We start from the raw sequence: 27,087 nt of genomic DNA on the forward strand, positions 1-27,087 counted from the left end.
CAGAGGAGTTGAACTGTTTTTGAGGAAAGAAAGGAGGGTGGATTTTGTGTACAAATAATCTGAATGTTTGGTGAGTCAAATGTTGCTGTTTTCCTCAAAAATGTTGCAAGTTTCTGAGGTTCTTATTGCTGTTTTTTTCTGTGTGTCAGCTGTAGCTGCAGTAGAAGCAGACTGGTGCACCCCAGGTTTGTTTATTCACTAACGGCATTTATTGTGGCTACACCAGTTATCTATCTGCGATGCAGCGGCTCTTTATAGTGCATTTCTGCAGAATAAGATGGTTTTTATAACCATCAAATAGTTCTTCAGGGGTGGATTGATTCAGACGGAGCACTACTGAAGGCCTAGGTGTGAAATGCACGGTCCGCCACTGTCGACAGTGGAATATTAATAATAATAATAATAATAATAATACATCAGTTTTATATAGCGCTTTTCTAAGTACTCAAAGACGCCTGCCCAAATATGTGAAGGCGTGCGATGCAGAACACTAACCACAGCAGAGATGAGGAGATAAGAATGAGGAAGAGCTGACGGCTTTCCTGAACAGAGACAGAGACAGTGAAGAGGGACAACTGACAGAAGAGACCACCACAGGACTGGACATGGACCACAGACTGAGGATCATCTGGATGTCCTTCTGGGTCAGAGGTAAGAGGAAGGCTGGACATGGTAACCATGGAGACTCTTCGTCTCCCTGGTTACAGACGGGTCAGGGCTGTGTTTGATATCAGTCATAGCGTGTGCTGATGGTCATGTGTCTGTCATGATGGAAATGAGGCTCAAACTGACTTTAGGAGTCGATTTAGTTGTGTTATCTGACATTACATTTATTTACAATATTTACAACATACAAATAACATTAACATTATATTCACATGTATTTTGCACAGAAATATGCGTTTATTAATTTATACACTGTGTGTTTAGAATATGACAAATAATATAATAGTTAAATATCAGTGTATTTGAATAAATGTAGTTTATTTATAGAGTTTATAAAATGAACCCAGAATGACGGCACTAAACTGAGTCACTGTACAAACATTCACACTCACTAAAATACTCACTATTTATATATATGTCTTATATTTAGATTCTTTTCTCCAGTGCTTGTGTTTGGTCTTTTTCCTCTTGTACATTTTTATTCTCCAGTCTTTCTTTGGTGGGGGGGGGGGGGCTGTGGTTTCTTCTTGGGGTCTGCTCCTCCCTGGTGGGGTGGGGGTCCCTGCTGCCCACATGTGCTGGTGCTTTGTCCCTCCCTCCCTCTCTCTGTCCCTCTCTCTCTCTCTCTCTCTCTCTCTCTCTCCCCTCTCTCTCTGTCCCTCTCTCTCTCTCTCTCTGTCCCTCTTTCTCTCTCTCTCTGTCCCTCTTTCTCTCTCTCTCTCTGTCCCTCTTTCTCCCTCTCTCTCTGTCCCTCTCTCTCTCTCTCTCTCTCTCTCTCTCCCTCTCTCTCTCTCCCTCTCTCTCTCTCTCCCTCTCTCTCTGTCCCTCTTTCTCTCTCTGTCCCTCTCTCTGTCCCTCTCTCTCTCTCTCTGTCTCTCTCCCTCTCTCTCTCTCTCCCTCTCTCTCTGTCCCTCTTTCTCTCTCTGTCCCTCTCTCTCTGTCCCTCTCTCTCTGTCCCTCTCTCTCTCTCTCTCTCTCTCTCTCTCATCAGGATGTGGCTCTGGGTTGGTGGTGCTGGTGTGTGGGGGCGGAGCCTGCCCCCTGGTGTGGATGGCTCCCTGTGATAGCCCCGCCCCTTTGACTTCCTGCTCCTCCTGTGTTCAGTCTGTGTGTGTGTGTGTGTTTGTGTTTGTGTATATTTGTGAATGTGTGTTTACATGTTTATCTGTGTGTGTCTGTGTACGTGTACATGTGTGTTTTTGTGCATGTGTGTTTGTGTATGTGTGTGTGTGTTTTTGTGCATGCGTGTATACGTGTATATGCGTGTTTGTGCGTACGTGTGTGTATGTGTATACGTGTGTGTGTATACGTGTATGTGTGTGTATATGTGTATATGTGTGTGTGTGTGTGTGTGTGTGTATGTGTGTGTCCTAACATCCCCACACTTGCTCTTTTACTTCCTGTTCTCAGTCTTTTTCTGTGTTATTTGAACATATCTGCACTGGTGTGTGTGTGTGTGTGTGTGTGTGTGTACTACATCTACACAAATATATAAAACATATATGTTACATAAATATCCTCATTAATAAAGACATATACAAAATCCATACAAACATATACATCTAAATATTTTCATAATTTCATGTTATTTTTTGCACTTTGCAGTTGTCATTCTTTACAGACATAATGTCAGATTATTTTCTCCATCAAACCCAGTAGTAAATCTGCAGTGGTTCTTCTGTGGGTTCTTCTGCTGTTCTTATTGGACTGCAGATCAGATTGGTCTGGATGTGGAACCGACTCTAAAATGAGTTCCACAGCCTGGACTATGGAATTTAGACACTTTGTAAATTCATCCCAGGGGTCGGACTGGAACCTTTGGGGGGACGCCTGTTTGACCCCCCTGAACTAAAGGATGATGTTAGCTGTAGAAGGTGGACTGATCTGGGATCTGCTCCAGTGAACCTCCTCAGACCCACACATGGGTTTACTGTCCACCACTGGACAACAGGTTCACAGCTTTAGACAAAAATACAAACAAAACAAAAAACAACTGTCTGCTGCAAAAGACATTCCATAAAAAGTTTAAAAAATGTATCTGAAAAAAAATTGCATTATGATGTTTCCAATATCAGCAATTATTGAATTAAAAAAAGCCAAAACTTGTACTTTCTACAGCCTGAGGAAGTTCATATATTCTTAATAAAACAATATTTTAAAAAAATCAAAATGCATTTCAACTTTAGCCTAAATTCGACAAATCAAATCAATCTAAAAAAATCTAGATACTTTTTTTTTCATAATTCATGCATGAAACAGATCAAACAGATCAAAGTGAATACACAGTGTCTGTTTCAGTCCAGTCTGTCCTGAACTGAACACAAACCCAGTGTGTTTGATCCAACTGCATGGGTTTGACTGGAGTCACTGCTGGAGAAGATGACGGTGTTTCCATGGTAACTACGGAGCCTCTGAACGTCCAAATATGGTCATATCTGATGACCTTGAAAAGATGAAAAACTGTATTTGACACCAATTATTGATATGGATTGACAAGATTAAACCGTTTAGATCAGTAGAAGGATTAGGTTAAAGGTGGACGTTTGGGTCTTTAAGGGTTAAAGGTGGACGTTTGGGTCTTAATGGGTTAAAGGAGGACGTTTGGGTCTGTAAGGGTTAAAGGTGGACGTTTGAGTCTGAGGGGAGGGGCTAAGGTGGAGGGCTGTTTGACCCTCCAAACAGAGATTTTTCAGGACCACACTACAAACACAGGGGTCTGAGAAATCTGCCATAATTCAGTTCCACTCATGAGTCAGATGGAGGTAAACACAGACAAACAGTAGTGATGGGAATTCCAGTTCTTTTTAGAGAACCGGCTCTTTTGGCTCGGTTCACTAAAAAGAACCGGCTCTTTCGGCTCAAGTGGCTCTTCAGATTTTTTGCTGCTTAAATTAATTTATTACCAACAATAATGAAAAATTATGCACAATATGAATTACTAATGTAAAAAAAACATGCACTATATCAAATGTTTATTATATAAATACACCTTTATCTACACACTGTACACAGTGATAAAAAGAATAAATTCTACAGTGCAAACAGAAACTCTGGACTATTTCCAAATGACCTTTCCTTACTTTGGACTCTTTCAGACTTGTCTGTTTCTCAGTCATGCTGTCGATCCTGCAGTAGCAGTAACAGTTGCAGTAGACTCACTCACACCTTCATTCAGATCTCCTTCACTTGTTTGTCTTTTTTCTTCCAGTTGCTCTGATGGATGAACACTTCTCATGTGTCTGCAGGTTGTTTGTGGAACCAGCTCTATAGGAGTTTTTGGTCGTGCACTCTCTACATTCTGCCTTAGTTTGTTCAGTGTCATTGAAATGTGTCCAGATTTTGCTGCGTTTCCTGTTGTCACTCATTTTCTCATATTTTTTTTCCTTTCCAGTCCGTTTGTGTTGTGGTCCTGCTCTCTCTCTCTTTCTGTCGTCTCCCTCCCTTTTGTTTGAGTGCTTGCTGTGTGTGTAACTCCGCCCCTCTCCTCTCTGCTGTGTGTGTAACTCCGCCCCTCCCCCCTCTGCTGTGTGTGTAACTCCGCCCCTCTCCTCTCTGCTGTGTGTGTAACTCCTCCCCTCTCCTCTCTGCTGTGTGTGTAACTCCGCCCCTCTCCCCTCTGCTGGTGTGTAACTCCTCCCCTCTCCTCTCTGCTGTGTGTGTAACTCCTCCCCTCTCCTCTCTGCTGTGTGTGTAACTCCGCCCCTCTCCCATCTGCTGTGTGTGTAACTCCTCCCCTCTCCTCTCTGCTGTGTGTGTAACTCCTCCCCTCTCCTCTCTGCTGTGTGTGTAACTCCTCCCCTCTCCTCTCTGCTGTGTGTGTAACTCCTCCCCTCTCCTCTCTGCTGTGTGTGTAATTCCTCCCCTCTCCCCTCTGCTGTGTGTGTAACAGACGGTTCCAGCTGCTGACCACATGGAGAACATCTGTTTATAGAAGTATCGATGACTGATGAAGGGTTGTCCCATTTCACAGGGGAACGTTTGAACCACTACCCCTTACAACTGCATTTCAAGGAGTAGTGTCAAGTGCAAGGGCTGAGGGGGAGGGGCCAAGGGGGAGGGGCCAAGGGCTGAACTGGGATTGGGCCTAAATGTGTGTGAATATGAATTTTTTTTTTTTTCTTTTTTCAGTGTGTCTCCTCTTCACCTCCTCTTTACCTGCTGCAGGTCAGTCCATTATCCTGTGTTCCATTTCAGTTCACACTGGTCAAATATTTAATCTAATATTCTATGTATGTGATGTTTTGTATCTGACAGGAGTTCAGATCAGACTGGCTGGTCCTGGTTCTACTCGGTGCTCTGGTAGGGTTGAGGTCTTCCATGGTGGTACCTGGGGAACAGTCTGTGATGATGGATGGGACTTAAATGATGCTCAGGTGGTTTGTAAACAGCTGAACTGTGGGACGGCGCTGAGAGCCCCAGGCTCCGCCCACTTTGGTCACGGTTCTGGTCGAATCTGGCTCGATGATGTGGCCTGTTCAGGAAATGAGAGTTCTCTGACTGAGTGTCCACACCCAGGATTTGGAACAGAGGACTGTGAACACCGTGAGGACGCTGGTGTCATTTGTTCAGGTGAGAAATCCTTTTCCACTGTTGTCCATAAAGTTGGAATACAATACTTGGACCTTTCCTCATGAGATGCTGTGCCGATGTGGTTGATTGTGAACAGATCAAGTGGAGCTGGGACTCAGTATGTGATCACCACCTGGTTAAAGATGATTAGTGACTGTATGAACAGGAACAAGAGGTTTCACTGGTTTCACATCTAGAATTTGTGTGGATGCTATGTGCCTCCTGTTCATATTCCAGGCGCCTGTTTCACAAAACTAGGATAAGGGATTAAACCAGGATATGTTGGTTATCCTGGCTCAACTTATCCATGATCCGGTTTCACAAAAGCAGGATAGGGGAAAGCAGGATATGTTCTGATATAAATTACCATGGAGATTTATTCTGTGGAGTTAGCCTGGTCCAGACCAGGTTAAATTCAGGATTTATTTAATCTCATCCTTCATCTCAGTAACAGTCTCCACAAATGGAACCAATAGTTCTTCCACTGCCCATTAAACAATGGAATCACAGTAACTAGACCCACTGTCAGTACAGAAACATTTGTGATTATTAATTTCAATAATTTTACATAAATGATGATTTTAGATGATTTTTCAGTCATTAGATCAGTTCAGTTCAATTGTGTTTATTCAGACATTTCAAACATTAGACATTTATGCAGATCCAATGTTTAAAAACTACAGAGTCTGTAAAGGAATAGGCTGAAGCCTAAGATCATTCTACCCCCCCCCCCCCATTCATATCACCAAACAAAATGAAATAAAATAGATACCAGTGCCTTTAGCTTAGTAACAATAGAAACAACAAAAAACTAAAGAATTCAATAGTTTGAGTGGAAAAATGAACATTCACATTCGTCATATATTTTAATAATATTTAAACCTAGTTTTAAACATAAATAGTGTTGGACAGTCTGTGAACTCAGGACTGAACTTGTTCCAAACATTTCCTCCAACACACAGACTAAATGTGTTCATATTTGTTCTAACAGAAGGTTTATTGAACACATGACTTCCTCTGAAATTAGAAACACTTTCCCATATTTTAATCAAGCTCTGAATAGGAACAGGCAACAGATTATTTATTTTGAATCTGATTACTTTGACCCTTTCAGTCTCTGTATTATTTATACTCAGATAACTGACAGTTTCCCACAGACTATATATGTCATATAAATATAAATACACAAAGAGTAACATGATGTTCCTTTATTGAATATGGATCAATCAAAACAATCAAACCATCAGCTCCTTTAAAACTGAAGTCACACAAAGACTGTACAAGAGAGAAAGAACAGAACTAAAACATGAGAACAGAAGAATAAATACACATTCAAAGGTAGAATACAGTATACACACAGTACACACAGTATATAGACAGTATAAATACAGTATTGCACACAATGTGTACACAGTATTTACACAGTATAAATACAATACATACACAATATATACACAGTATATACACAGTATAAATACAGTAATCACACACGGGGGCGGAGCCTATCCCAGCTACTTCCAGGTGAAGGTGAGGTTTACCCTGGACATGTGACCAGTTCATCACACACTGAACAAATAGAGACAAACACTGTCACATTCACACCTATGGGGGATTTAGATGAACCAGTTAACCTATCAGAGCATGTGTTTGGATGGTGGGAGGAGCCAGAGGACCAGAGAGAACTCACAGACACGGGGAGAACATGTAAACACAGAACACAGAAAGGTCCCACCCCCATCGACTGGTGTTGGAATTGAACCCAGGACCTGTGAGGCACCAGGTCTATCTACTGCACCACTGTGTCACCCACAACAGGACACATTCATGTAAATGTCAGTCATGTGAAACTCCCGTCTGTTCTTTTTTCATGTCTGTGCAGAATACATGAGTAAATGCTTCTGTTTAATGTGTCTTATTGAATGTCAGTGTTAGAAAGGTTCCAATCACTTGTGCTGTTTGTTGTCCTCTACTATGTTGGGAAAGGTCCCTGTTGCTTTAAGGCACAATGCATTATGGGTAGCGTAGTCTTAACAGAAGTGCACACAGATTGTTGCCGTTGTATCTGCTAACTCTCTGTCATGTCGCACTGACGAGTTAGTGTGCGTCTTTAATTACCAAAACACACACACACACACACACACATATAACCCCACATATCCATATGTTTATACTGTCAGTGCCAAGCTGGAGTTAACCCATGCCTGTACTGTGCCCAGCCTCATCAGTAAACGTTGTTAAACTGAACTCAAACCTCCTGCTTATTGGTGTCCTGACCGACGCCCCGAGGGCGAATGAAGCATACACACACGAACTAGCCTAATACAGTCCTTCAGTAACCCTCACCCACAGTCAGTTGTTTGTGGTCAGTAGATGTGTTCTGAGGAGAGAACCTGAGCCCAACATTTAGAAGAACCCACATGAACAGATGAGTTCCATCAATATGCATTTGGACCATTTGGGCGACCTTTGACCTCTAATTGCACCTTGACTCTACACCTTCTGTAGTGCAAAGCACTCTAAGACATGACATGTCTGACAAAAAAACATTTAAGGGCCCAACATGAGCAGATTGTTACCTTGTACTTTATCATAAGTGAAGAAGGTTGAAAGTTGCCAAAAAACCCATGTTTTCAGGGTTGGGGTGGGGGGTGGGGGGGAGGTTTGGATGAAAATTTCAAAAAAATTACACAGGAGTGTTTAGAACATCTTGTAGCATCCGAAAATCAGGGCTAATGTTGAATCTGAAAATTTTCCTGGAATAAAGCCCCCCCCCCCCCCCCCATATACACACAGTATAAACACAATATAAATGCAGTATACACACAGTATACACTGTACACACACAGTATACACACAGTATAAATACAGTATACACACAGTATATGTACAGTATTTACACAGTATACTCACAATATACACACAGAGTATAAACAGTATTAATACAGTATACACACAGTATACACACAGTATACATACAGTATACATACAGTATACACACAGTATACACACAGTATATACACAGTATACATACAGTATACACACAGTATACACACAGTATACATACAGTATACACACAGTATACATACAGTATACATACAGTATACACACAGTATATACACAGTATACATACAGTATACATACAGTAAACACACAGTATACACACAGTATACACACAGTATATACACAGTATACACACAGTATACATGTTTATGTTTATGTTTATGTTTACGCATTTGGCAGACGCTTTTTTCCAAAGCGACTTACAGGGGAAAACCAATTAAATCACTCAATCAATCAAATTTTATTTATATAGCGCCAGATCACAAAAAAGTTCTCTCTTGACATTTTATATATAGAGTTGGTCAAAACCAGACTCTAAGTCAATTCTACAGAAACCCAACAGAATCCTCCTGGAGCAAACACTTGTGACTGGTGACAGTGGCGAGGAAACACTTCCCTTTAACAGCAGAAACCTGGAGCAGACCCAGACTCCTGGAGGATGGCCGTCTGCCTGGACCAGTTGGGGTTAAAGAGAGAGAGTAGAGAAGGGGAAAAAGAGAGAGCGATAGAGATAGAGACTGGGGGAGAGGGGGAGAAGGGGGGAGTAGGGGGAGACACATGGAGGCGGTTGAGGATAAGTGAGTGGTGATGATGAGGGCAGGGAAGAGGCCGGACCACCGCAGCAGGTCCAGAGATAATCGTGAAAGAATCTGTGGCTGTCCTGGGAAAAACCTTATTAGAATATTTAAAATGGAATGTTTGAAAGTGCTAGGACAGGAGGTGCTCTCGGAAGAGCTGGGTCTGCAGGAGCTTCTTGAAGATAGGCAGGGATGACTCTGTTCTTGTAGCACTTGGTAGAGCGTTCCACCAACGTGGAACGCCCCATGAAAAGAGCCTGGATTGTCTTGTACAAGGTCTGGGGACCACCAGACTACGTTCCCCAGACGAGCGGAGTGGTCGTGGGGCGACATAAGCTTTTATTAGTGCACCTAAGTAGACAGGAGCAGACCCACGGAGAATTCTGTAGGCTAGGATTAAAGATTTGAATTTGATGCGGGCAGCTATGGGTAGACCAGTGGAACTCAATGAGTAAGGGGGTGACATGTGCCCTTTTAGGCTGATTGAAGACCAGACGCGCTGCTGCATTCTGGACCATCTGTAGTGGTTTGACAACACAAGCTGGGAGGCCCGTTAGAAGAGCATACTGTAGTATGTACTGAGTATATACTGTGTGTATACTGTGTATACACAGTATACACACAGTATACATACAGTATACATACAGTATACACACAGTATATACACAGTATACACACAGTATATACACAGTATATACACAGTATACATACAGTATACACACAGTATACACACAGTATACACACAGTATATACACAGTATATACACAGTATACATACAGTATACACACAGTATACACACAGTATACACACAGTATATACACAGTATACATACAGTATACATACAGTATACACACAGTATACACACAGTATACACACAGTATATACACAGTATACATACAGTATACACACAGTATACACACAGTATACACACAGTATGTAGCACAAACATTAAAACAGGCCTAATCAGTTTAAACTGTATAATAAACACACATATTCCTCTGCCTCTGCAGGACAGATTGAACTGAAATCATGCACGTGAACTAAAATAATTGAACACACTTTGGTCCTTGACCAGCTGACCAGCTGACCACTGCGGTCATCAGGGAAGATGGCAGGATTGTCCCAGTCCATGTGTGATGCACTTTGAGGGGGGGGGGCTCCCTCCCTCCCTCAGTCCACACTCCCTCCCTCAGTCCACATTGTGGAGGACAGTCCAGGCCACAGTGATGTCACATGATGTCAAAGGGCGGAGCCTTCAGTGGTGCAGACAGTGAAAGCATGCCTTCAGGAGGTCAAAGGTCATGTGGATCCTGGTCCTGGTCCTGGTCTTGACATGACTGTAGGTCTGCTTTGATTCAGGGGGTCTGTGTATGGGGTCAGGAGAAAAGGGTGGTAGGTAGACCCCCTGTCCCCCCAGGTAACCCTCTGTCCCCCTGGTAGACCCCCTGTCCCCCAGGTAGACCCTCTGTCCACTGGTAGACCCCCTGTCCCCCAGGTAGACCCTCTGCCCCCAGGTAGACCCCTGTTCCCCAGGTAGACCCTCTGTCCCCTGGTAGACCCCCTGTCCCCAGGTAGACCCTCTGTTCCCCAGGTAGACCCCTGTCCCCCAGGTAGACCCCCTGTCCCCCTGGTAGACCCCCTGTCCCCAGGTAGACCCCCTGTTCCCCAGGTAGACCCCTGTCCCCCAGGTAGACCCCTGTCCCCCAGGTAGACCCCCTGTCCCCCAGGTAGACCCCCTGTCCCCAGGTAGACCCTCTGTCCCCCAGGTAGACCCCCTGTCCCCCAGGTAGACCCCCTAATCCCCAGGTAGACCCTCTGTCCCCTGGTAGACCCCCTGTTCCCCAGGTAGACCCCCTGTCCCCCAGGTAGACCCCCTGTCCCCTGGTAGACCCCTGTTCCCCAGGTAGACCCTCTGTCCCCCTGGTAGACCCTCTGTCCCCTGGTAGACCCCCTGTCCCCCAGGTAGACCCTCTGTCCCCCAGGTAGACCCCTGTTCCCCAGGTAGACCCTCTGTTCCCCAGGTAGACCCCCTGTCCCCCAGGTAGACCTCTGTCCCCCTGGTAGACCCCCTGTCCCCCAGGTAGACCCTCTGCCCCCAGGTAGACCCCCTGTCCCCACGTAGACCCTCTGTCCCCCAGGTAGACCCCCTAATCCCCAGGTAGACCCTCTGTCCCCCTGGTAGACTCCTGTTCCCCAGGTAGACCCCCTGTCCCCCAGGTAGACCCCCTGTCCCCCAGGTAGACCCCCTGTCCCCCTGGTAGACCCCCTGTTCCCCAGGTAGACCCTCTGTCCCCCTGGTAGACCCTCTGTCCCCCTGGTAGACCCCCTGTCCCCCAGGTAGACCCTCTGTCCCCCAGGTAGACCCCTGTTCCCCAGGTAGACCCTCTGTTCCCCAGGTAGACCCCCTGTCCCCCAGGTAGACCCTCTGTCCCCCAGGTAGACCCCCTGTTCCCCAGGTAGACCCTCTGTCCCCAGGTAGACCCCCTGTCACCCAGGTAGACCCTCTGTCCCCAGGTAGACCCTCTGTTCCCCAGGTAGACCCCCTGTCCCCCTGGTAGACCCCCTGTCCGTCATAACTCCAGTTCCATTCTGGACCAGATCTGATGTAAACAGTAGTTCTGGTTCTGGTTCTGGTTCTGGTCCTGAACACAGGTTGTGGTTCACCTTGTGATCGGCGCTGCCCAGAATCCAGAGGTCTGATAGACTCAGGAGTCATGGACTGAACCAGAAGCAGAAGCAGAAGCAGACCACTGAGACCAGCACTGATGCCAGTCAGCATGGACCATCTGAGAATGATCAGATGAGAATCCTGAACCCAAACACTGAACAGTGTTCATGAACCCATAAAGGCCAGACCTACTGGAGTGTCAGCTCACTAATGAATGTACTCTGTCGAACCTTTAAGTGATTTATCTGCCATTTATATCATATTATCTTCTGTAGTTTGTATTTATCAGTGTAAATCAGATCTTTTTGTATATTTAATTCACTGATCATGTAGATCAGTGGTGTTTTCTCTCAGACTGCAGTGGAAGCCCGGCTTCCCCTAAAATTACGAAAATTTAAATGCTTAAATCTGTTCGGTTGTGTTGACATTTTATTGACTACAAATGTGTTCGAACACGTTCATCTCACAGACGAGTTGGTTCAGAATCAGTTTTATCACAAACCAACAGACTGGCTGTTGTTCACTTCTCCTCCATTCCTGTGTCTGTGTTTTCCTCCTCCATCTCTGCTCAGTGCATTTGTTCGTAGACTGTGTCCGTCTGTGGGCTTCAGTGGGACTGAGTGGAACTGGTTTATTCAATGACTCTAAACTGGACGGTAATTGGATAAATGCTACGATGTTGTCCCCGCCCCCGGACGCCGGGCGTCTCTGGGGGTGAATGGAGCTGTGGGCGGAGCTCGGCCGGGCCGGACGCCAGAATCCCACGTGCTGATTGGAGGACGGTCGAAAGCTGAATCCGTTTGATTGACAGCTGTTTTCAGATCTGCTCCTTCACTGACACAGTTCAGTTTAATACCGTCACACATTCTGCTGCGAAATCACAGAAACCACTACGAAATTACTCGTTCATTTCTTGCCACTGTAAATAAAACACACTCATTGGACTTCCTTGTTTCATATTAACATAATTTCATTGTTTTCTTGTTCAGTTTCATAATTTAATCATTTCTTGTTCAGTTTAATATCGTTTTGTAGATAGTTAAATCAATCAAACTGTCGGCCTGGGTTGCAGTGAAAGGAGGGCCATCTGTAGTTTAAAAAGGCTGAAGTCTTGACACCCACAATGCACTGGGCCAAGGCTGTCTGAGCAGCCCAGCTCTGCTGGACATTCAGAGGACACTGGTCCAGTCCTGGAAAAGACGCCTACTGGTACGATAAGGTCACTGAGCAGTTTCTTTAACAGGAACGGAGGGACGAATGTATGTTTAAATAACTTGACAATTTTTTTTTTTTTGATGTAAGCCGACACTGAGCTTCCCCTGTCTGAAAGACGAGCAGCCGCCACTGATGTAGATGTTCATTAAAGATCAGATTACAGTTGATGGTTCTTCTATTAGAAACAGATCAAACTGAATAAACAGTGTCTGTTTCAGTTCAATCTGTCATTAACTGAACATAAACCCAGTGTGTCCATCCACTGGATCTGATCCAACTGCATGGGTTGACTGGAGAATCAATGCTGGAGAAGATGACCTGGACTTTACACAATTATTGGCATGGGTTAATAGGATTAGTGGATCAACAGGAATTAAACAGTTTAGATCAGTAGATGGTTTTGTTGGTGATGGATGTTTGGGTCTTTATGGGTTAATTAACAATATCATGAAGTCCTGAATCATGATCAGATAAGTTTATTTCTCCCAAAGGTAAATTGACTGAAGTCAGTGAGTTCATGTGTTTGTCAGTTCTTCAGTCTGATGCAGTTCCATTTCCACAGTTTCACTCCCATCTACAGTCAGTTCTTCTAATTTCACAGCCGTTTTCACAGATGTTCATTAACTCTGTGGTTGTAGTTGTGATGGTTCAGTGGAACAGTCAGTGTGTGTTTGTGCTCTACTTCCTCATTCAGGTGGTCTGCAGTCCTTTACATCTGTCTCTGGTTGTTTTTGGTAACTGTGGTGGTATTGTCTTTCTTTTTGATTCGCTCCGTTACTTCCTGTTAGCCAAAATGAGGAGTTTTGTGTCCAACGGGGGAAAATCCGCTGCTCTAGTTACCATGGTGAATCTGTGATCGATGTCAGGGTCTATTGAGGAAGCCGAGTGCAAACACTTATCCAGGATGAGTTCCACCTGCTGATGAATCCGTGTCCGTTCATCCTGGTCTGGTCTGAGTGAAACCGATTAAGTCTGGACTCCTTTGTTTTGGATTCGCTGAACGCGGCTTAGTCAGTCATCCTGGATGACGGAATCTTAGTTTTGTAAAACAGCCCCCGGATGTCTTTGTGGAAAATTTATATTTACATGTTTATGTTTCTATCTAAGTTGGGGGTGGGGACTTATGTTTAGAAGGACAGTAAAAATGTACACACTGTATAATGCATCCATGTTATGATGTTGAAAATCCACAAATAAAATTATAATTAAAGCTGCAAGCAGCATTGGGCAGGACCTTGCACTGGGCGATCCGCCTCCCCCGCAATCCGCCTCCCGTGACCGTCCACACCTCAGCTCCACTCACACCTCTCCGTCCCGATACCAGTTCCCACCCTTTAGTGTCCGTCCTCCTTACATCTGTACAGAACACCAGCGACCCTCTGCTGAAACCACCATCACCTTTAAATGAGACTTTTATTTTGGAAACCCTACTGTGTGTATGTGCATTTGTTTTTAATGTGAGAGAAAGAATCAGTTTGAAAAAGGAATTGAAATTGAATGAATAATTGAGCATAAAAGTGATGATTTCTCACATTTAAGGCTTTTATTTTGGAAAAACCCTATTGTGTGAGCATGTGTGTCTGTGAGAAAGAGTACTTTTGAATGAAGAAACATTGTACAAACAGTTGAGCGTTTGGTCATAAAAATGAAAAGAAGTTATGTAACAGACAGAATGTTTTATTTTTAATAGGGGTTTTATTTTGAAAAAATGTAGTCTTTGTACTTTGTAATGTGTGCAAAATGTCCAATATCCACAATATAATGCAGCAAAACCTGTTTTAAAATGTGAGGGGTGGGGGGCAAAAAAAAAAAAAAAAGAAATTCCTTGGTTGGCCCAGGGTTTGAACCCAGCACTCCTGTACAATAGACCACTGCTGAAACCACTGTTCTACTGTCACACACTTAGAAACTTGCAGTACTTAGCTTTATATAGGGATTTTGTCGTTGTGAAAAGTGAAACTAAACATACTCTTCAAAAAATCGCCATTATTCCATAATCGTAGGTTTTATCTGAAAAATTCTTTCACTTTTGGATTCTGCAGACTTATGGGAATTAAATGAGGTATAACTTTTGTGTCAAAAGTCTGAAATGAATAAACAGTAATTGCATAAACGTAGAGTAACTTTCAAAGGCAGATTGCCAACTTCCTGTTGGAGTTAGCTCATGAGTGTCAGTGTATGATTTGTCGGCTCAATCAGACCAACATTTTGGCATTTGTTTCATGTTTCTGGGACATTCCTACTGGCTGCTAGGGCAGATTTTGTGTGTTTTTTAGTATAAAGGTGGCGCTACAGAGTCCATTTTGGCACCCAAGGGGTTAATTTTGATATTGAATCAAAGTGTTCACCAGCCATGACACACATGGCAAATTTAGTGAGTTTTGGAGCATGTTAAGGGGGTCAAATGGCAGTCTAAAGTGAAAAAAGTATGAAAATAAACAAATTGTTATAAATCAATAAACATACATCCTATCTCAAATTTTTTTGCATGTGAGCGTTGTGGTGAGTCCCTTGAACAGATAGATATGTCACACGTGGGGAAAAACTCCAAAGTGAAAAATGAGTTCCAAAAATCACAACTTTGCGGGCTTCTAAAAAAAAAAAACTAAGACAGTTATGGAAAAAGTACGAGATCACTTTTTTGAGGAGGGTTCACTCTATCTTTCAGTGCTATTTAGAAGTCAATACGACAAACGGTGTCATTGGAGTTAGTTTTAAAAATTTTATTTTGAAAGGCATATTGCGAACTTCCTGTTGGAGCTAGCTCATAGATGTCAGCACGTGATTTGTCAGGCTCGATTAAATTGAAGTTTTGGTGTTGGTTTCGTGTGTCTACGACATTCCTACTGGAAGTTTGCAATTTGAGCATTTTATTTTGAAAGGCAAATTCTGAACTTCCTGTTGGAGTTAGGTCATGAGTGTCTGCGCGTGATTTGCTGGGCTCAATGAGAGGAAAATTTTGGCATTTGTTTCTACAACATTCCTACTAGCCGCTAGGAACGTTTTTGTGTATCTAGGGGGCGCTAGAGAGCTCATTTTGGCACCTATGGGCATAATTTTTACATTTTATTAAATTTTTTGCCAGACCTGACATGTGTGCCAAATTTGGTGAGTTTCGAGCATGTTTAAGGGGTCAAAATCCAGTTTAAAGTATCAGGGAAAAAAATATAAAAACGAACAAATAATAGGGCCTTGCTTGCAGGCAAGGCCTGTCACTGTGTGAGAGGGCCTTACCTTTCGGCTCGGTCCCTAATAAAAGTTCTGAACAGAACTGGTGACAAAGGGCAGCGCTGGTGGAGTCCAACCCTCACCGGGAACAGGTCCGACTTACTGTCGGCTACGTGGACCAGGCTGGCACTCCTTTAGTACATGGACTGAACGGCCCCTAACGAGAGGCCATCCACCCTGTACTCCTGGAGCACCCCCCACAGGATCCCCCTGGGGACAAGGTCGTAAACCTACTCCAGATCCACAAACACATGTGGACTGGATGGGTAAACTCCCATGCCCCCCCCCAGCACCCTAGCAAGGGTAAAGAGCTGGTCCACGGTTCCAGGTCCAGGATGAAAACTGCACTGCTACTCCTTGATCTGAGGTTCAGCTATCGACCGTACCCTCTTCTCCTGTACCCTGGTGTAGACCTTACCCAGGAGGCTGAGGAGTGGGATCCCCCTATAGTTGGAACACACCCTCTGGTCCCCAGTCTTAAAGATGTGGACCCTGTGCTTGTGCTAGGAAAATGACAGATCCAGCCACTGTGGCTACATTAGTAGAAATGAGTGTAGCCACAAAAACCCACAGCCAGTCTGGTCCAGTCTGGGTCCAGTCTAAGTCCAGTCTAGGTCCAGTCTAGGTCCAGTCTAGGTCCAGTCTAAGTCCAGTCTAGGTCCAGTCTAGGTCCAGTCTGGGTCCAGTCTAAGTCCAGTCTGGGTCCAGTCTAAGTCCAGTCTAGGTCCAGTCTGGGTCCAGTCTGGGTCCAGTCTAAGTCCAGTCTAGGTCCAGTCTAGGTCCAGTCTAGGTCCAGTCTGGTCCAGTCTAAGTCCAGTCTAGGTCCAGTCTGGGTCCAGTCTGGGTCCAGTCTAAGTCCAGTCTAGGTCCAGTCTAGGTCCAGTCTGGTCCAGTCTAAGTCCAGTCTAGGTCCAGTCTGGGTCCAGTCTAAGTCCAGTCTGGGTCCAGTCTAAGTCCAGTCTAGGTCCAGTATGGGTCCAGTCTGGGTCCAGTCTAAGTCCAGTCTAGGTCCAGTCTAGGTCCAGTCTGGTCCAGTCTAAGTCCAGTCTAGGTCCAGTCTGGGTCCAGTCTGGGTCCAGTCTAAGTCCAGTCTAGGTCCAGTCTGGGTCCAGTCTAAGTCCAGTCTAGGTCCAGTCTGGGTCCAGTCTAAGTCCAGTCTAGGTCCAGTCTGGGTCCAGTCTAAGTCCAGTCTAGGTCCAGTCTAGGTCCAGTCTGGGTCCAGTCTAAGTCCAGTCTAGGTCCAGTCTGGGTCCAGTCTGGTCCAGTCTGGTCCAGTCTGTTTCCTGCATTCTGGTGCATTTTGAGCTGAAACATGTTCAATCTGGCTTCAGTTTCATACAAAAAAAATCATATAAAATTAACTTAAGTCAACATTTTCATCTAAACTATTTTTATCTCTAATTTAATGTAAAACAAAACAATAAATGGTAGACTTATAAATAAGACACCAGACTTTATTGTCTAAAAATAGACATACAGCATCTTACCAACTTCTAATGAGTGCTAACTCTAGTCATTGTTTTATGTGATTTTCTAAATGATCATGATCCATATTGTTCCGTTAATAGTTGGATTCAGTAAAAAAAATATTTTTTCTAAGCCAGAAAACCTATATATTTTGTCTACTTTCTCAAAAAAAAAAAATCATTTCTTTCATTATTAAAAGGTGCAGTGATGATGTGATGATCAGAACTGGGCTAGTGAAGGATCCCATCATAACATTCCAACAAACGAGGATCTGGATCAAAAAAAATTCACAGTGAAACCTCTGAGTATGATCCCATACATTAGGGATGCACCCATACCACTTTTTTCCAGACCGAGTACAAGTACTTACATTTGAGTACTTGCCGATACTGAGTACCGATCCTAGTCCTTAATAATCCCATTCCAGTTCTTAGTTCCTTTTGTAAATGTGCTTTATTGTCGTTGTCATTAGTCTGACTGGAACAAAGTGCTGATACTGACATTTAATGTGTTGGAATGAGCGTTTGTCAGTTAATCCACCAGGGGGCGCCGCTCTGAATTAACCATACTGGACAAATACCACAAAGAAGAGGAAAGTTTAATGAAGAAGAAGAAGAAGAAAGTCAGTAATAACAAACCTGTAGACGACAGAGGAACACTACTGTGATACTAATAGTGATGGGCAAAACGAAGCCTCATGAAACAACGAAGCACTTGAAACAAATGCTTCGAGGCTCTGAAACACTGTTCGAAACACTTCTCCACAACGACCTCTGGTGGTGATGTTTTAGTACGTCACAGTGGCTCAACAAAACACGTCCTGATCTGACATGGTTTGTAATAAAGTTTGTGTGTGGGTACATGTGTGTCAAATTCATTTGTGTTACTAAAATACACTCACACAGAACTAGACACAGTAACAATAATAATCTATATCCACCTTTAACCTGCACTTCACATAATCAGCTCAACCTGTCATACAGAGGTCCGATGCTCTGGGACAGTTTACCTACATCTTTAACGTCCCTCTCACTCTTTAAAAAGCAGCTCAAAAAAACATCTACTGCACAGCTGGTCACTTCCTGCCCTCTCCACTGCCTTACTACTTTATTTGCTTCTCTTCATCCATATCTTGCGTATCTTGAATTATGAATTTTGTTTACACTGTATTACTGTTTAGTAATGCTATATTTTGTACTTTGTCTCCTGATTTTTCAAAGTTTATTTGTTAGCCTTTTTAATCTAAGTTGACTGTAATTTCTGTTAAGGGTGGAACTCCTGTACAAGCCCATTGGGCTTTGTTCCATCCCTGCACCACTGATGTACTGATATGTGCTAAATGAATAAATGCAATGAAATGAAAATAAAATGAACACATGGAAATATGCATTACTTACATTTCAAGGTTTTTATTTAAGAAGATGATTTTTTCTGCAGTGGAGGGGTGCAACCGATTTCTTTTCTTCGTTATCACCTCTCCAGCTTTGGAAAAAACGCTTTCACATGGTACACTTGTCGCAGGAATGCAAAGGAATTTATTTGAAAGTTTATGCAGATGTGGAAAGACCACTGCCCTTTCCTTCCAATATGCAAGAGGATCTGCAGATCGGGGAATGAAGGGCTCTTGAAGATATTTTTCAACTTCAATTGTTGCGTCTGCTGTGATGCTGCGTGTGGTGGTTTTGTTCTTCACTTTTTGGTCAAACATGTCCCAGAGACTGTTGTCTGCTGTGGAAGATGATGAAGGTGCGATTTGGGGATCTAAAGTAACAATAATAATTATCATTATTATCATTGTTAAATAAAAGTGTTAACAGTGAAAGCTGACAAAATATACAAGATTTTAAAGTCCCACCAGATGTTTCAGCAGGCTGGATCAAAGTGGCACACTCCAGTATCAGCTGCTTTCTGCTTCCTGTGCTTTTGCTGGGTTGCCAAAACCCAGGTTTTTGAATCGTGGATCCAGTAATGTTGCCAGTGCCAGTGGTCGGACAATTTCATATTGACCACACCTTGCCTGCAGTCCATCCTTCAAGAATGTGCCTGTTCATATCAATAAACATATTGACATTAAAATAGTCTATTGAGTATCATTACAATTGTTACAATTATTATTAGAGTTTCTTACCCAATTGCTGAGTTGCTGGCTGCTTTGAGTGCCTCAATTTTTCAAAGGTTGTGCTGCAGCATCTGATATAGAGGAATGACTTTTGATGCTGACACTCTCTTCTCCTCTGACAGCTCTGTTAGAATAAGAAAAGATACATTAGTTTCATCTTAGTAAATACAAATAAATACAATAAACTTGAATTACGTACCAGTTGTTGCTGCTTTAAAAGGCTGCAACAGAAACAGTGCCTCATGAATCATTTCATATTCTGCACAGGACAGAGGAGAGACATCATTCTCTAAGTTGGAGAGAGCCGCCCCCACAGGCTCTCTCTGATCATAGTCTTTGAAACATGTCAAAGGTGCTGTTCCATCTTGTGTCCACCTCCTGTATTAATTTAAGGGTTGGTCGGCCCATCTGCTGTTGCATTTCAGAGAGTCTGTCTTTAGCTTTGCAGCTGGACCTAAACAACCCCACCACTTTCCTGCTTTTTTCCCTTATCTCATTGATGGGGGGTGTTTGGTCCAAGGCTTTTTTAACTACAAGATTTAGGGTGTGTGCAAAGCAAGACACATGCCGGAGGTTGAGGAGCTGGACACTCAGCTTCATGTTAGCTGCATTGTCAGTCACCATGCAGTGCACCTTTCCTGTGATCCCCCAATTTGCCATCAGGAGCCTTTGGGCCTCCGCTATGTGTTGAGCTGTATGAGACTGCTCAAAGCCGCTCACTCCCAGTAAAACAGTAGCCAGCTTTGAGTCTGGTGTCACAAAGTGACCCGTCACCCCAAGGTAGCCATCCATGTTAATGGAAGACCTCATATCAGTGGTAAGACAAACAGCATCTGCCTTGTTAAGGTCTTCCTTGATTTTCTCCTTGGTCCTGTCATACAGCTCAGTGATCATTGCAGCCACAGCCTTCCTTGTTGGGAGGACATAGTTTGGGTCCAGGTCATGGACAAAGGCCCTGAAGCCTTCATCCTCCACAGCACAAATGGGCAGCAAATCCTTCACCACCATCTTCACCGGAGACTCATCCAAACTTTTGTCTGGCTATAAGAAGCAACAAATTAACCTTTCACCGCATTATGCAAGCATAGCATTCACTTATATGCTATATATATATATATATATATATATATATAATATATTTATATACGTGTGTGTGTATAATACATACAATATATATATATATTTATGTGTGTATATAATAAATAAATATATATATATATATATATATATATATAATATATATTATATATATATATGGCTTCTTAAGGTTTAAAAGATTTCAAGACATATTGGCTAATACTTGAACTAAACTGAGTTATGCTTTGGACTAAATGAGGGTGTTCACTTTATAATATTATCATAGTGTGCATTGTGTATTTATACTATACATACCTTGGCCAGATGTGCCAACAGAAGTGGCACCTGCAAATCTGGGGGGAGCAGCATTTTCTTCATCCTCCATTTTATGAACTCTTGTCAAATGGCGGATCATAGTGGATGTATTATTGCAATAAGCCAGCTGCTTAGAACAAATCCTACATCTCACTTTGTTGGGGTTTCCAACTGGAAATGTTCCCAAGCTACAGAACGACATCTCTTGCTTACTGGAACATCCATCTAGATTCTAAATCCTACAAATCTAATCTAGTCTTACCTAACTTACCTAGCAAATTGCCTATAGTGTGATGCTGTGTGTTTTTTATGGAACTAAGCTTTGCTATGTGTCAGTGTGATTATAAATCTAAATTGTGATCTCAACTATCTGCACAAACTAACTATCTAACAATTAAATCAAAGTCTCTAAGTCTCTCAAATCTCAATATCTCACTGTCAAAAACATCTCTGTCACAAACCCACAACTGGAAAACCATCAGCATCTCTTTTAAACTTTGTGGAAGTAGGTTGAAACAGCGTTTGACTGTGTGGTTCGTTGAAAACACTGTCAATCAAACTTAGGTTTCGAGACGAGAGCCCTCTAGTGAAACGCCTTTGAAACAGCAGTGGTTCATGAACAGTTTGGGTGACATCACGCAGTTCATGAACACTTGGGTCACGTGACCGGTGTTTTGACTCGCGTTTCGAAGCACAGCTTCGAAGCGCATGCGCTTCGAGACTTCGAACGGGTGTTGCAAGCCCGTTTCAAAACGGCCATCACTAGATACTAATGCTGCAGCGTTTCTCTGGTAAGGTTTAAAAGTTTAGCTTCAGCAGGAAGAGAAAAGACAAATGAGTGAGAAGTTTGGTTTTCACTTCCACTGGTGGTGGTCTGCACCGCTCTGTACCCCTCTGTGTTCAGTGGGAATTCATAAAAATTGTAAACATTGGGGTGAGTTGGATCTCTGTCGGCAGCGCTCTTCAGTAGTGGAGACCACATTTGTTCTTTTCCTTGGTAATCGCTCGGACATTTTCGATCACAGATGGAAGTTGGTTGATTTTACTAAAAAATCCCTTCGCCACTGTGACTACACGGGTTGAAAACAACTTCACCAACCAGGAAAATGCATCGTCAATGGAGATGTGGTGACAGGGTAGCACAAACCTAGGGACCACCACCCCGGTTCGCCACTCCAAAGGCACCGCCCCTGATGTCCACACAGTGTTGCAGAGGCGTGTCAGCCATGGCATTCCTATAACATCCAGAGCCTTGAGTTACCCAGGGTGGATCTCATCAACCCCCCTGGCTCCACCGATGCAGAGTAGTTCCACTACCTCTGCAACTTCTGCCCTGAAGAGTGGTCTGTCTCCTGGTCTCTCAGCTCCGTTTCCTCCATGTGTTCCTCCATGTGTTGGTGGGATTGAGGAGCTCCTCAAAGTATTCCTTCCACCGCCCGACTACATGGGCAGTTAAAATTATTATTATTAGTATTATTATTATTATTATTATTATTTGTGAAGTCTGCCACCAGACGTTAATCTGGTTTTCATGTTTGTCTGTCACTTCCTGTTTTATTTTGTTAATTTTTCCTCATGTGTCTTGTCTGTTGTCTTTACTTCCCTTCCTTGATCGTCTTCACCTTTTCCCTGATTACCTGACTCCGCCCTGATGTGTTCCACCTGTGTCTCGTTGTCTTCCTCCCTTTTGTGTTTAAGTCCTGTCTTTTCCCTTGTTCAGACACCAGTTCGTAATCTCTTGTAGTTTACTTACCAGTGTTCTGATTCTGTCTGTTCGTCTGCTTACCTGTTCTTTGACCCGTTTTTGTCATCCCGTTTTGCCTGTTTTTGCCTGCTCCCTGTCGGTTTTTTTCTGCCTCCATCTGCCTTCCTGGTTTTTGACTTCATCGCCTGGTTTTTTGGTACGTGAGTTGTGTCTTACCTTTATGTCCTGTTGCCTGGCTGTTACTTACCCGTGCATGACCTGTTTCCATCCCTGACCTCCCTCTGCTTTTCCCTAGTCGGGGTGCCGACTCTTAACCCGGAGCCGAACCGAGGGTTCGTGTCCATAGTCCGGAGGACGAATCCTTTGAGGACCTCCTTGCCGCTGTCCTCAAGATCCTGTTTATTATCATTATCTACCTATCTGTACTACCTGTACAAAATAAACTCTGTAAACTTTTACATCCGTCTCCTAGTTCTGCATTTGGGTTCTGGGTCCGTACAAACAGCATCACATTATTATTATATTAGTATTATTATTATTATTATTATTATTATTATTATCATAATTATCATTATTATTATTATTACGTTTTCAGTTTTGTCTTGGTCAGCTTTTAAATGACTAGGTGAGATAGTGATTTTTAAAGAAATAAAAAAAACATAGATAGTTATGGCTTGAACAGGACAGGTGGTTCAGTCATTAGTACAGGTGCCTCCTAACAAGAAGGTTGTGGGTTCGACTCCAACACCAGTCATGACTGATGAGATGTAATAACAGATGTGAATTAACCAAACTAGTAAACATCCGTCTACACCAGGGGTGTCCAGTCCTGGTCCTCTAGAGCTACTGTCCTGCATGTTTGAAGCCTATCATCAAGCTCTGCAGAAGTCTGAGAACGACCGTCAGGTGTGCTGGAAGAGGGATCCATCTAGAACATGCAGGATAGTAGCTCTGGAGGACCAGGACTGGACAGCCCTGGTCTACATCATGTAATTTTTAATTCAGATGGATTAAATTTTTTTTTTTCTTCAAACAACTTAAAAACAAATTCAACTAATGAACAAATCTGTGTCCAAAAACAAAGGCAGACGTAGACACAAGAAAGGATATTTCATTGAGACAACACTACGTACGTTAACAGAACAAGTTCTGTTTTTTCATTTGACATAAAAATTTAAGGCAGCCCTTTTACTCATATTTTACGTTGAAACCAGAAGTTCTGTTTTACAGTATGTGTGGTTTCATTGTAATGTGAGTTAAGATTGGAAAATAACAGTGACTGTTTAACTGATGTTCATCAAACATTTTTAATTTAGGCTAAACTTGTTTGTTTTAATCAAAGACCTTTAAATGTTTGGTAAATATGTGTTTTCTGTTCCTACAGATCACATCAGACTGGTTGGTCCTGGTTCTACTCGGTGCTCTGGTAGGGTTGAGGTCTTCCATGGTGGTACCAGGGGAACAGTCTGTGATGATGGATGGGACTTAAATGATGCTCAGGTGGTTTGTAGACAGATGAACTGTGGGACAGCAGTGAGTGCCCCAGGCTCCGCCCACTTTGGTCCAGGTTCGGTCCAATCTGGCTCGATGTGGCCTGTTCAGGAAGTGAGAGTTCTCTGACTGAGTGTCCACACCCAGGATTTGGAACAGAGGACTGTGAACACGATGAGGACGCTGGTGTCATTTGTTCAGGTGAGAAATCCTTTTCCACTGTTGTCCATAAAGTTGGGTGTGGTTGCTGGTCCTTGGGGCCCTCTTTGTGGGTCCCTGGTCCTTGGAGGGGGTGCGGTTGCTGGTCCTTGGGGCCCTCTTGTGGGTCCCTGGTCCTTGGAGGGGGTGGTTGTGGTTCCATGTCTGTGTTCTTCAGTCTCAGTCTCTTTCCTTGTTCTCTTTCTTCTCTGATGCAGTCACTCTGTCACAGCAGATTCATGTGACAGCTGATGTTGGCTGGATTTGGTTCTGGTGTTATTTGGGCAGTTGTGTTTATCATATTCTGTTCATGCTTTCTTGTATTATCATGTAATACGTCTTATGTATTTTATTTTATTGTAGTTTTGCTCGTTTGTTTGTCTTGTGTTTTTCTTTCTTTCTCTTCTGTCCAGTTTTACTCTGTTCTGGTTCTAGTTTTGTTTCCATTATAATTACACCATGGTTCTTATTGTGTTATTTTCTTGTGAGGGTCTGCACCACCTTTTTCTTCAGCGTTCTCCCCCTTCACCCCTTCACCTTTAACCCTTACAGACTCAAACGTCCTCCTTTAACCTAAACCTTCTACTGATCTAAACTGTTTAATTCCTGTTGATCCATTAATCCTATCAATCCATGTCAATAATTTTCATGGTCATCAGATGTGACCATATTTGAACATTCAGAGGCTCCGTAGTTACCGTGGAAACACTGTCATCTTCTGCAACATTGACTCTCCAGTCAAACCCATGGAGTTGGATCAATGACAGTGGATGGACACACTGGGATTTTGTTTATTAAATATTTAAAATAATAAAAATGAACACAAATGTACTAAAAAAACAAGTGACATGAAAAATATGCAAATTTTTTTTTTAAAATTTGGAAAAAAAAAACTAGGGCTGGGCAAGTTAACGCGTTATTACTGCATTAACACGTTCATTAAATAACGCCGACAATTTTTAAAATCTCACGTTAATGCTGTTTTATATTTGTTCTGCTTTTCAAACAAGTCTTAGTTCATTATAATACGGACTCTTATTTTGAAACTCATGCTTTTATTTTGGCGCTCCACATGCACTGTGCTCTGTGTGAACTGTGCAGGAGCTGAGAGGAGAAAACCTGTCCCAGTAATGCTGAATCCACCTGTGTGGAACTCCTGCAGTTCAACGCCTGTGTGTCAGTCATTCTGTTGTTTGATAAATAATTTCACATGCAAACGTGTCGTTAGAAACATGTTTATGAGGTTATTTTGGATGTGTTTATACAATGTGTATTAGCATGTTTAAGCTAATTGGTTTATGCTAGCAGTCGCAGATGGGTTGCTAATTCTTTCTGCAGGCTCATGTTCAGTTGATGTAAATTCATTGGTTGTGTTTAATATGCCCGCCTTTGAACGAACCTGTACTTATTTACCATGTGACTGTTGGATTAGCAGTCAATTTAAGTTTAGAATAATTACATCTATGCATTCTCCGTGAATATGCAGATCATTAATAGACATAACTAACTTAATTATTTTATCTTTATTTGATAGTTTCGTACGGAAGCGTATTGCATTCACAAAAAAAAATAATTTCGGATCTGTTTTTCTGAATTAATGAGATAATTATCTCATAAACGAGAAAAAAAAGTTTAAAAAAAAATCGGCGCTGTTTTTCTGAGTTTATGAGATACTGTTTCCTGAAAAAAAAAAAAAAAGCTCTGTTTTTATGAGTTTATGAGATACTGTTTTCCGGAAAAAAAAAAAAAAAGCTCTGTTTTTATGAGTTTACGAGATACTGTTTTCCGGAAAAAAAAAAAAAAAAAGCTCTGTTTTTATGAGTTTACGAGATACTGTTTTCTGAAAAAAACTCAAATGTGTCTGTGTTTCTCTGTCAGTGGGACAGTGGTCCCTGGTCCAGGCAGGAGCTCCTTCTATCTGTGCTGCTGAAAGCCTCTCGGGGGAGTGTGAAGTTGTTTCCGTTCTCGTAACCGGTTCCGATTACGGATCATGGAACTAGTTTCGTTCACAGAAATCAGAACCGAGCCCCGCTTCGTGCACGGATCAAGCCCTTCAAGCACACGGCGCTCGGAGCCTGTAGCCCGGCTTCCTGACAGGGCACGACCGCGGTGATGGGAGTTGGCATTAATGAAGTCAAATAAAATGACATTCACCATGATTAAAGAAAATATGCGTCTTGGTGTCCCGGTTCACCCCCCACCGGACAGCTTTCCATCAGGTCCAGGTGGAAAGCTATGGGGGTGGGGGGTGAACCGGGGCACCAAGAGCTCTCCATGGATCTAGTTCTGACTAATGCGTTCCATCAGGTCCGACAAATAAATGAATACACATTTGCACTCTTCTGCTGTGTATATTTTCTTTAATGCTGGTGAATGTCATTTTATTTGACTTCATTAATGCCAGGACCTGGAGTACGCTGCTGACACCATCCTGCTCAGCACATCCTACAGTCAGCTGACAGATGCTCTGGGCAGTTACAGTGAAGAGGCACAAAGCTTGGCCTCCAAGTGAACTGGACAAAAACCAACCTCACGCATGTCGGTGATGGGCCAGATCCACCTCCCTTGCAGCTTAGTAATGACATTGTAGAACCTGTCAAGAGCTTTGTGTATCTGGGGTCCATGGTGACAGACAACGGGACCTAAAACCAGAGATTACCCACAGAAGAGCCCTGGCAGCATCAGCTCTGATGTCTCTCTGGAAACCACTGTGGCGGAACCAGACCATCTC

General features: G+C 43.1%; 1 protein-coding gene across 1 annotated transcript; it reads left to right on the top strand.

Annotated features, from left to right (window-relative positions):
- Nucleotides 1-574: 574 nt before the first annotated feature.
- Nucleotides 575-24,359, top strand: LOC115424904 (deleted in malignant brain tumors 1 protein-like; the record flags this gene model as incomplete). The annotated part of the gene is made up of 5 exons (XM_030142299.1): nucleotides 575-651; nucleotides 4,795-4,830; nucleotides 4,921-5,235; nucleotides 24,052-24,200; nucleotides 24,306-24,359. Coding segments are annotated over exons 1-5 (600 nt in total), but the record flags the coding sequence as incomplete, so codon positions are not given.
- Nucleotides 24,360-27,087: the final 2,728 nt, after the last annotated feature.

Source organism: Sphaeramia orbicularis, chromosome 8 (genome assembly GCF_902148855.1).
Source record: "Sphaeramia orbicularis chromosome 8, fSphaOr1.1, whole genome shotgun sequence".
Lineage (NCBI taxonomy): Eukaryota > Metazoa > Chordata > Actinopteri > Kurtiformes > Apogonidae > Sphaeramia > Sphaeramia orbicularis.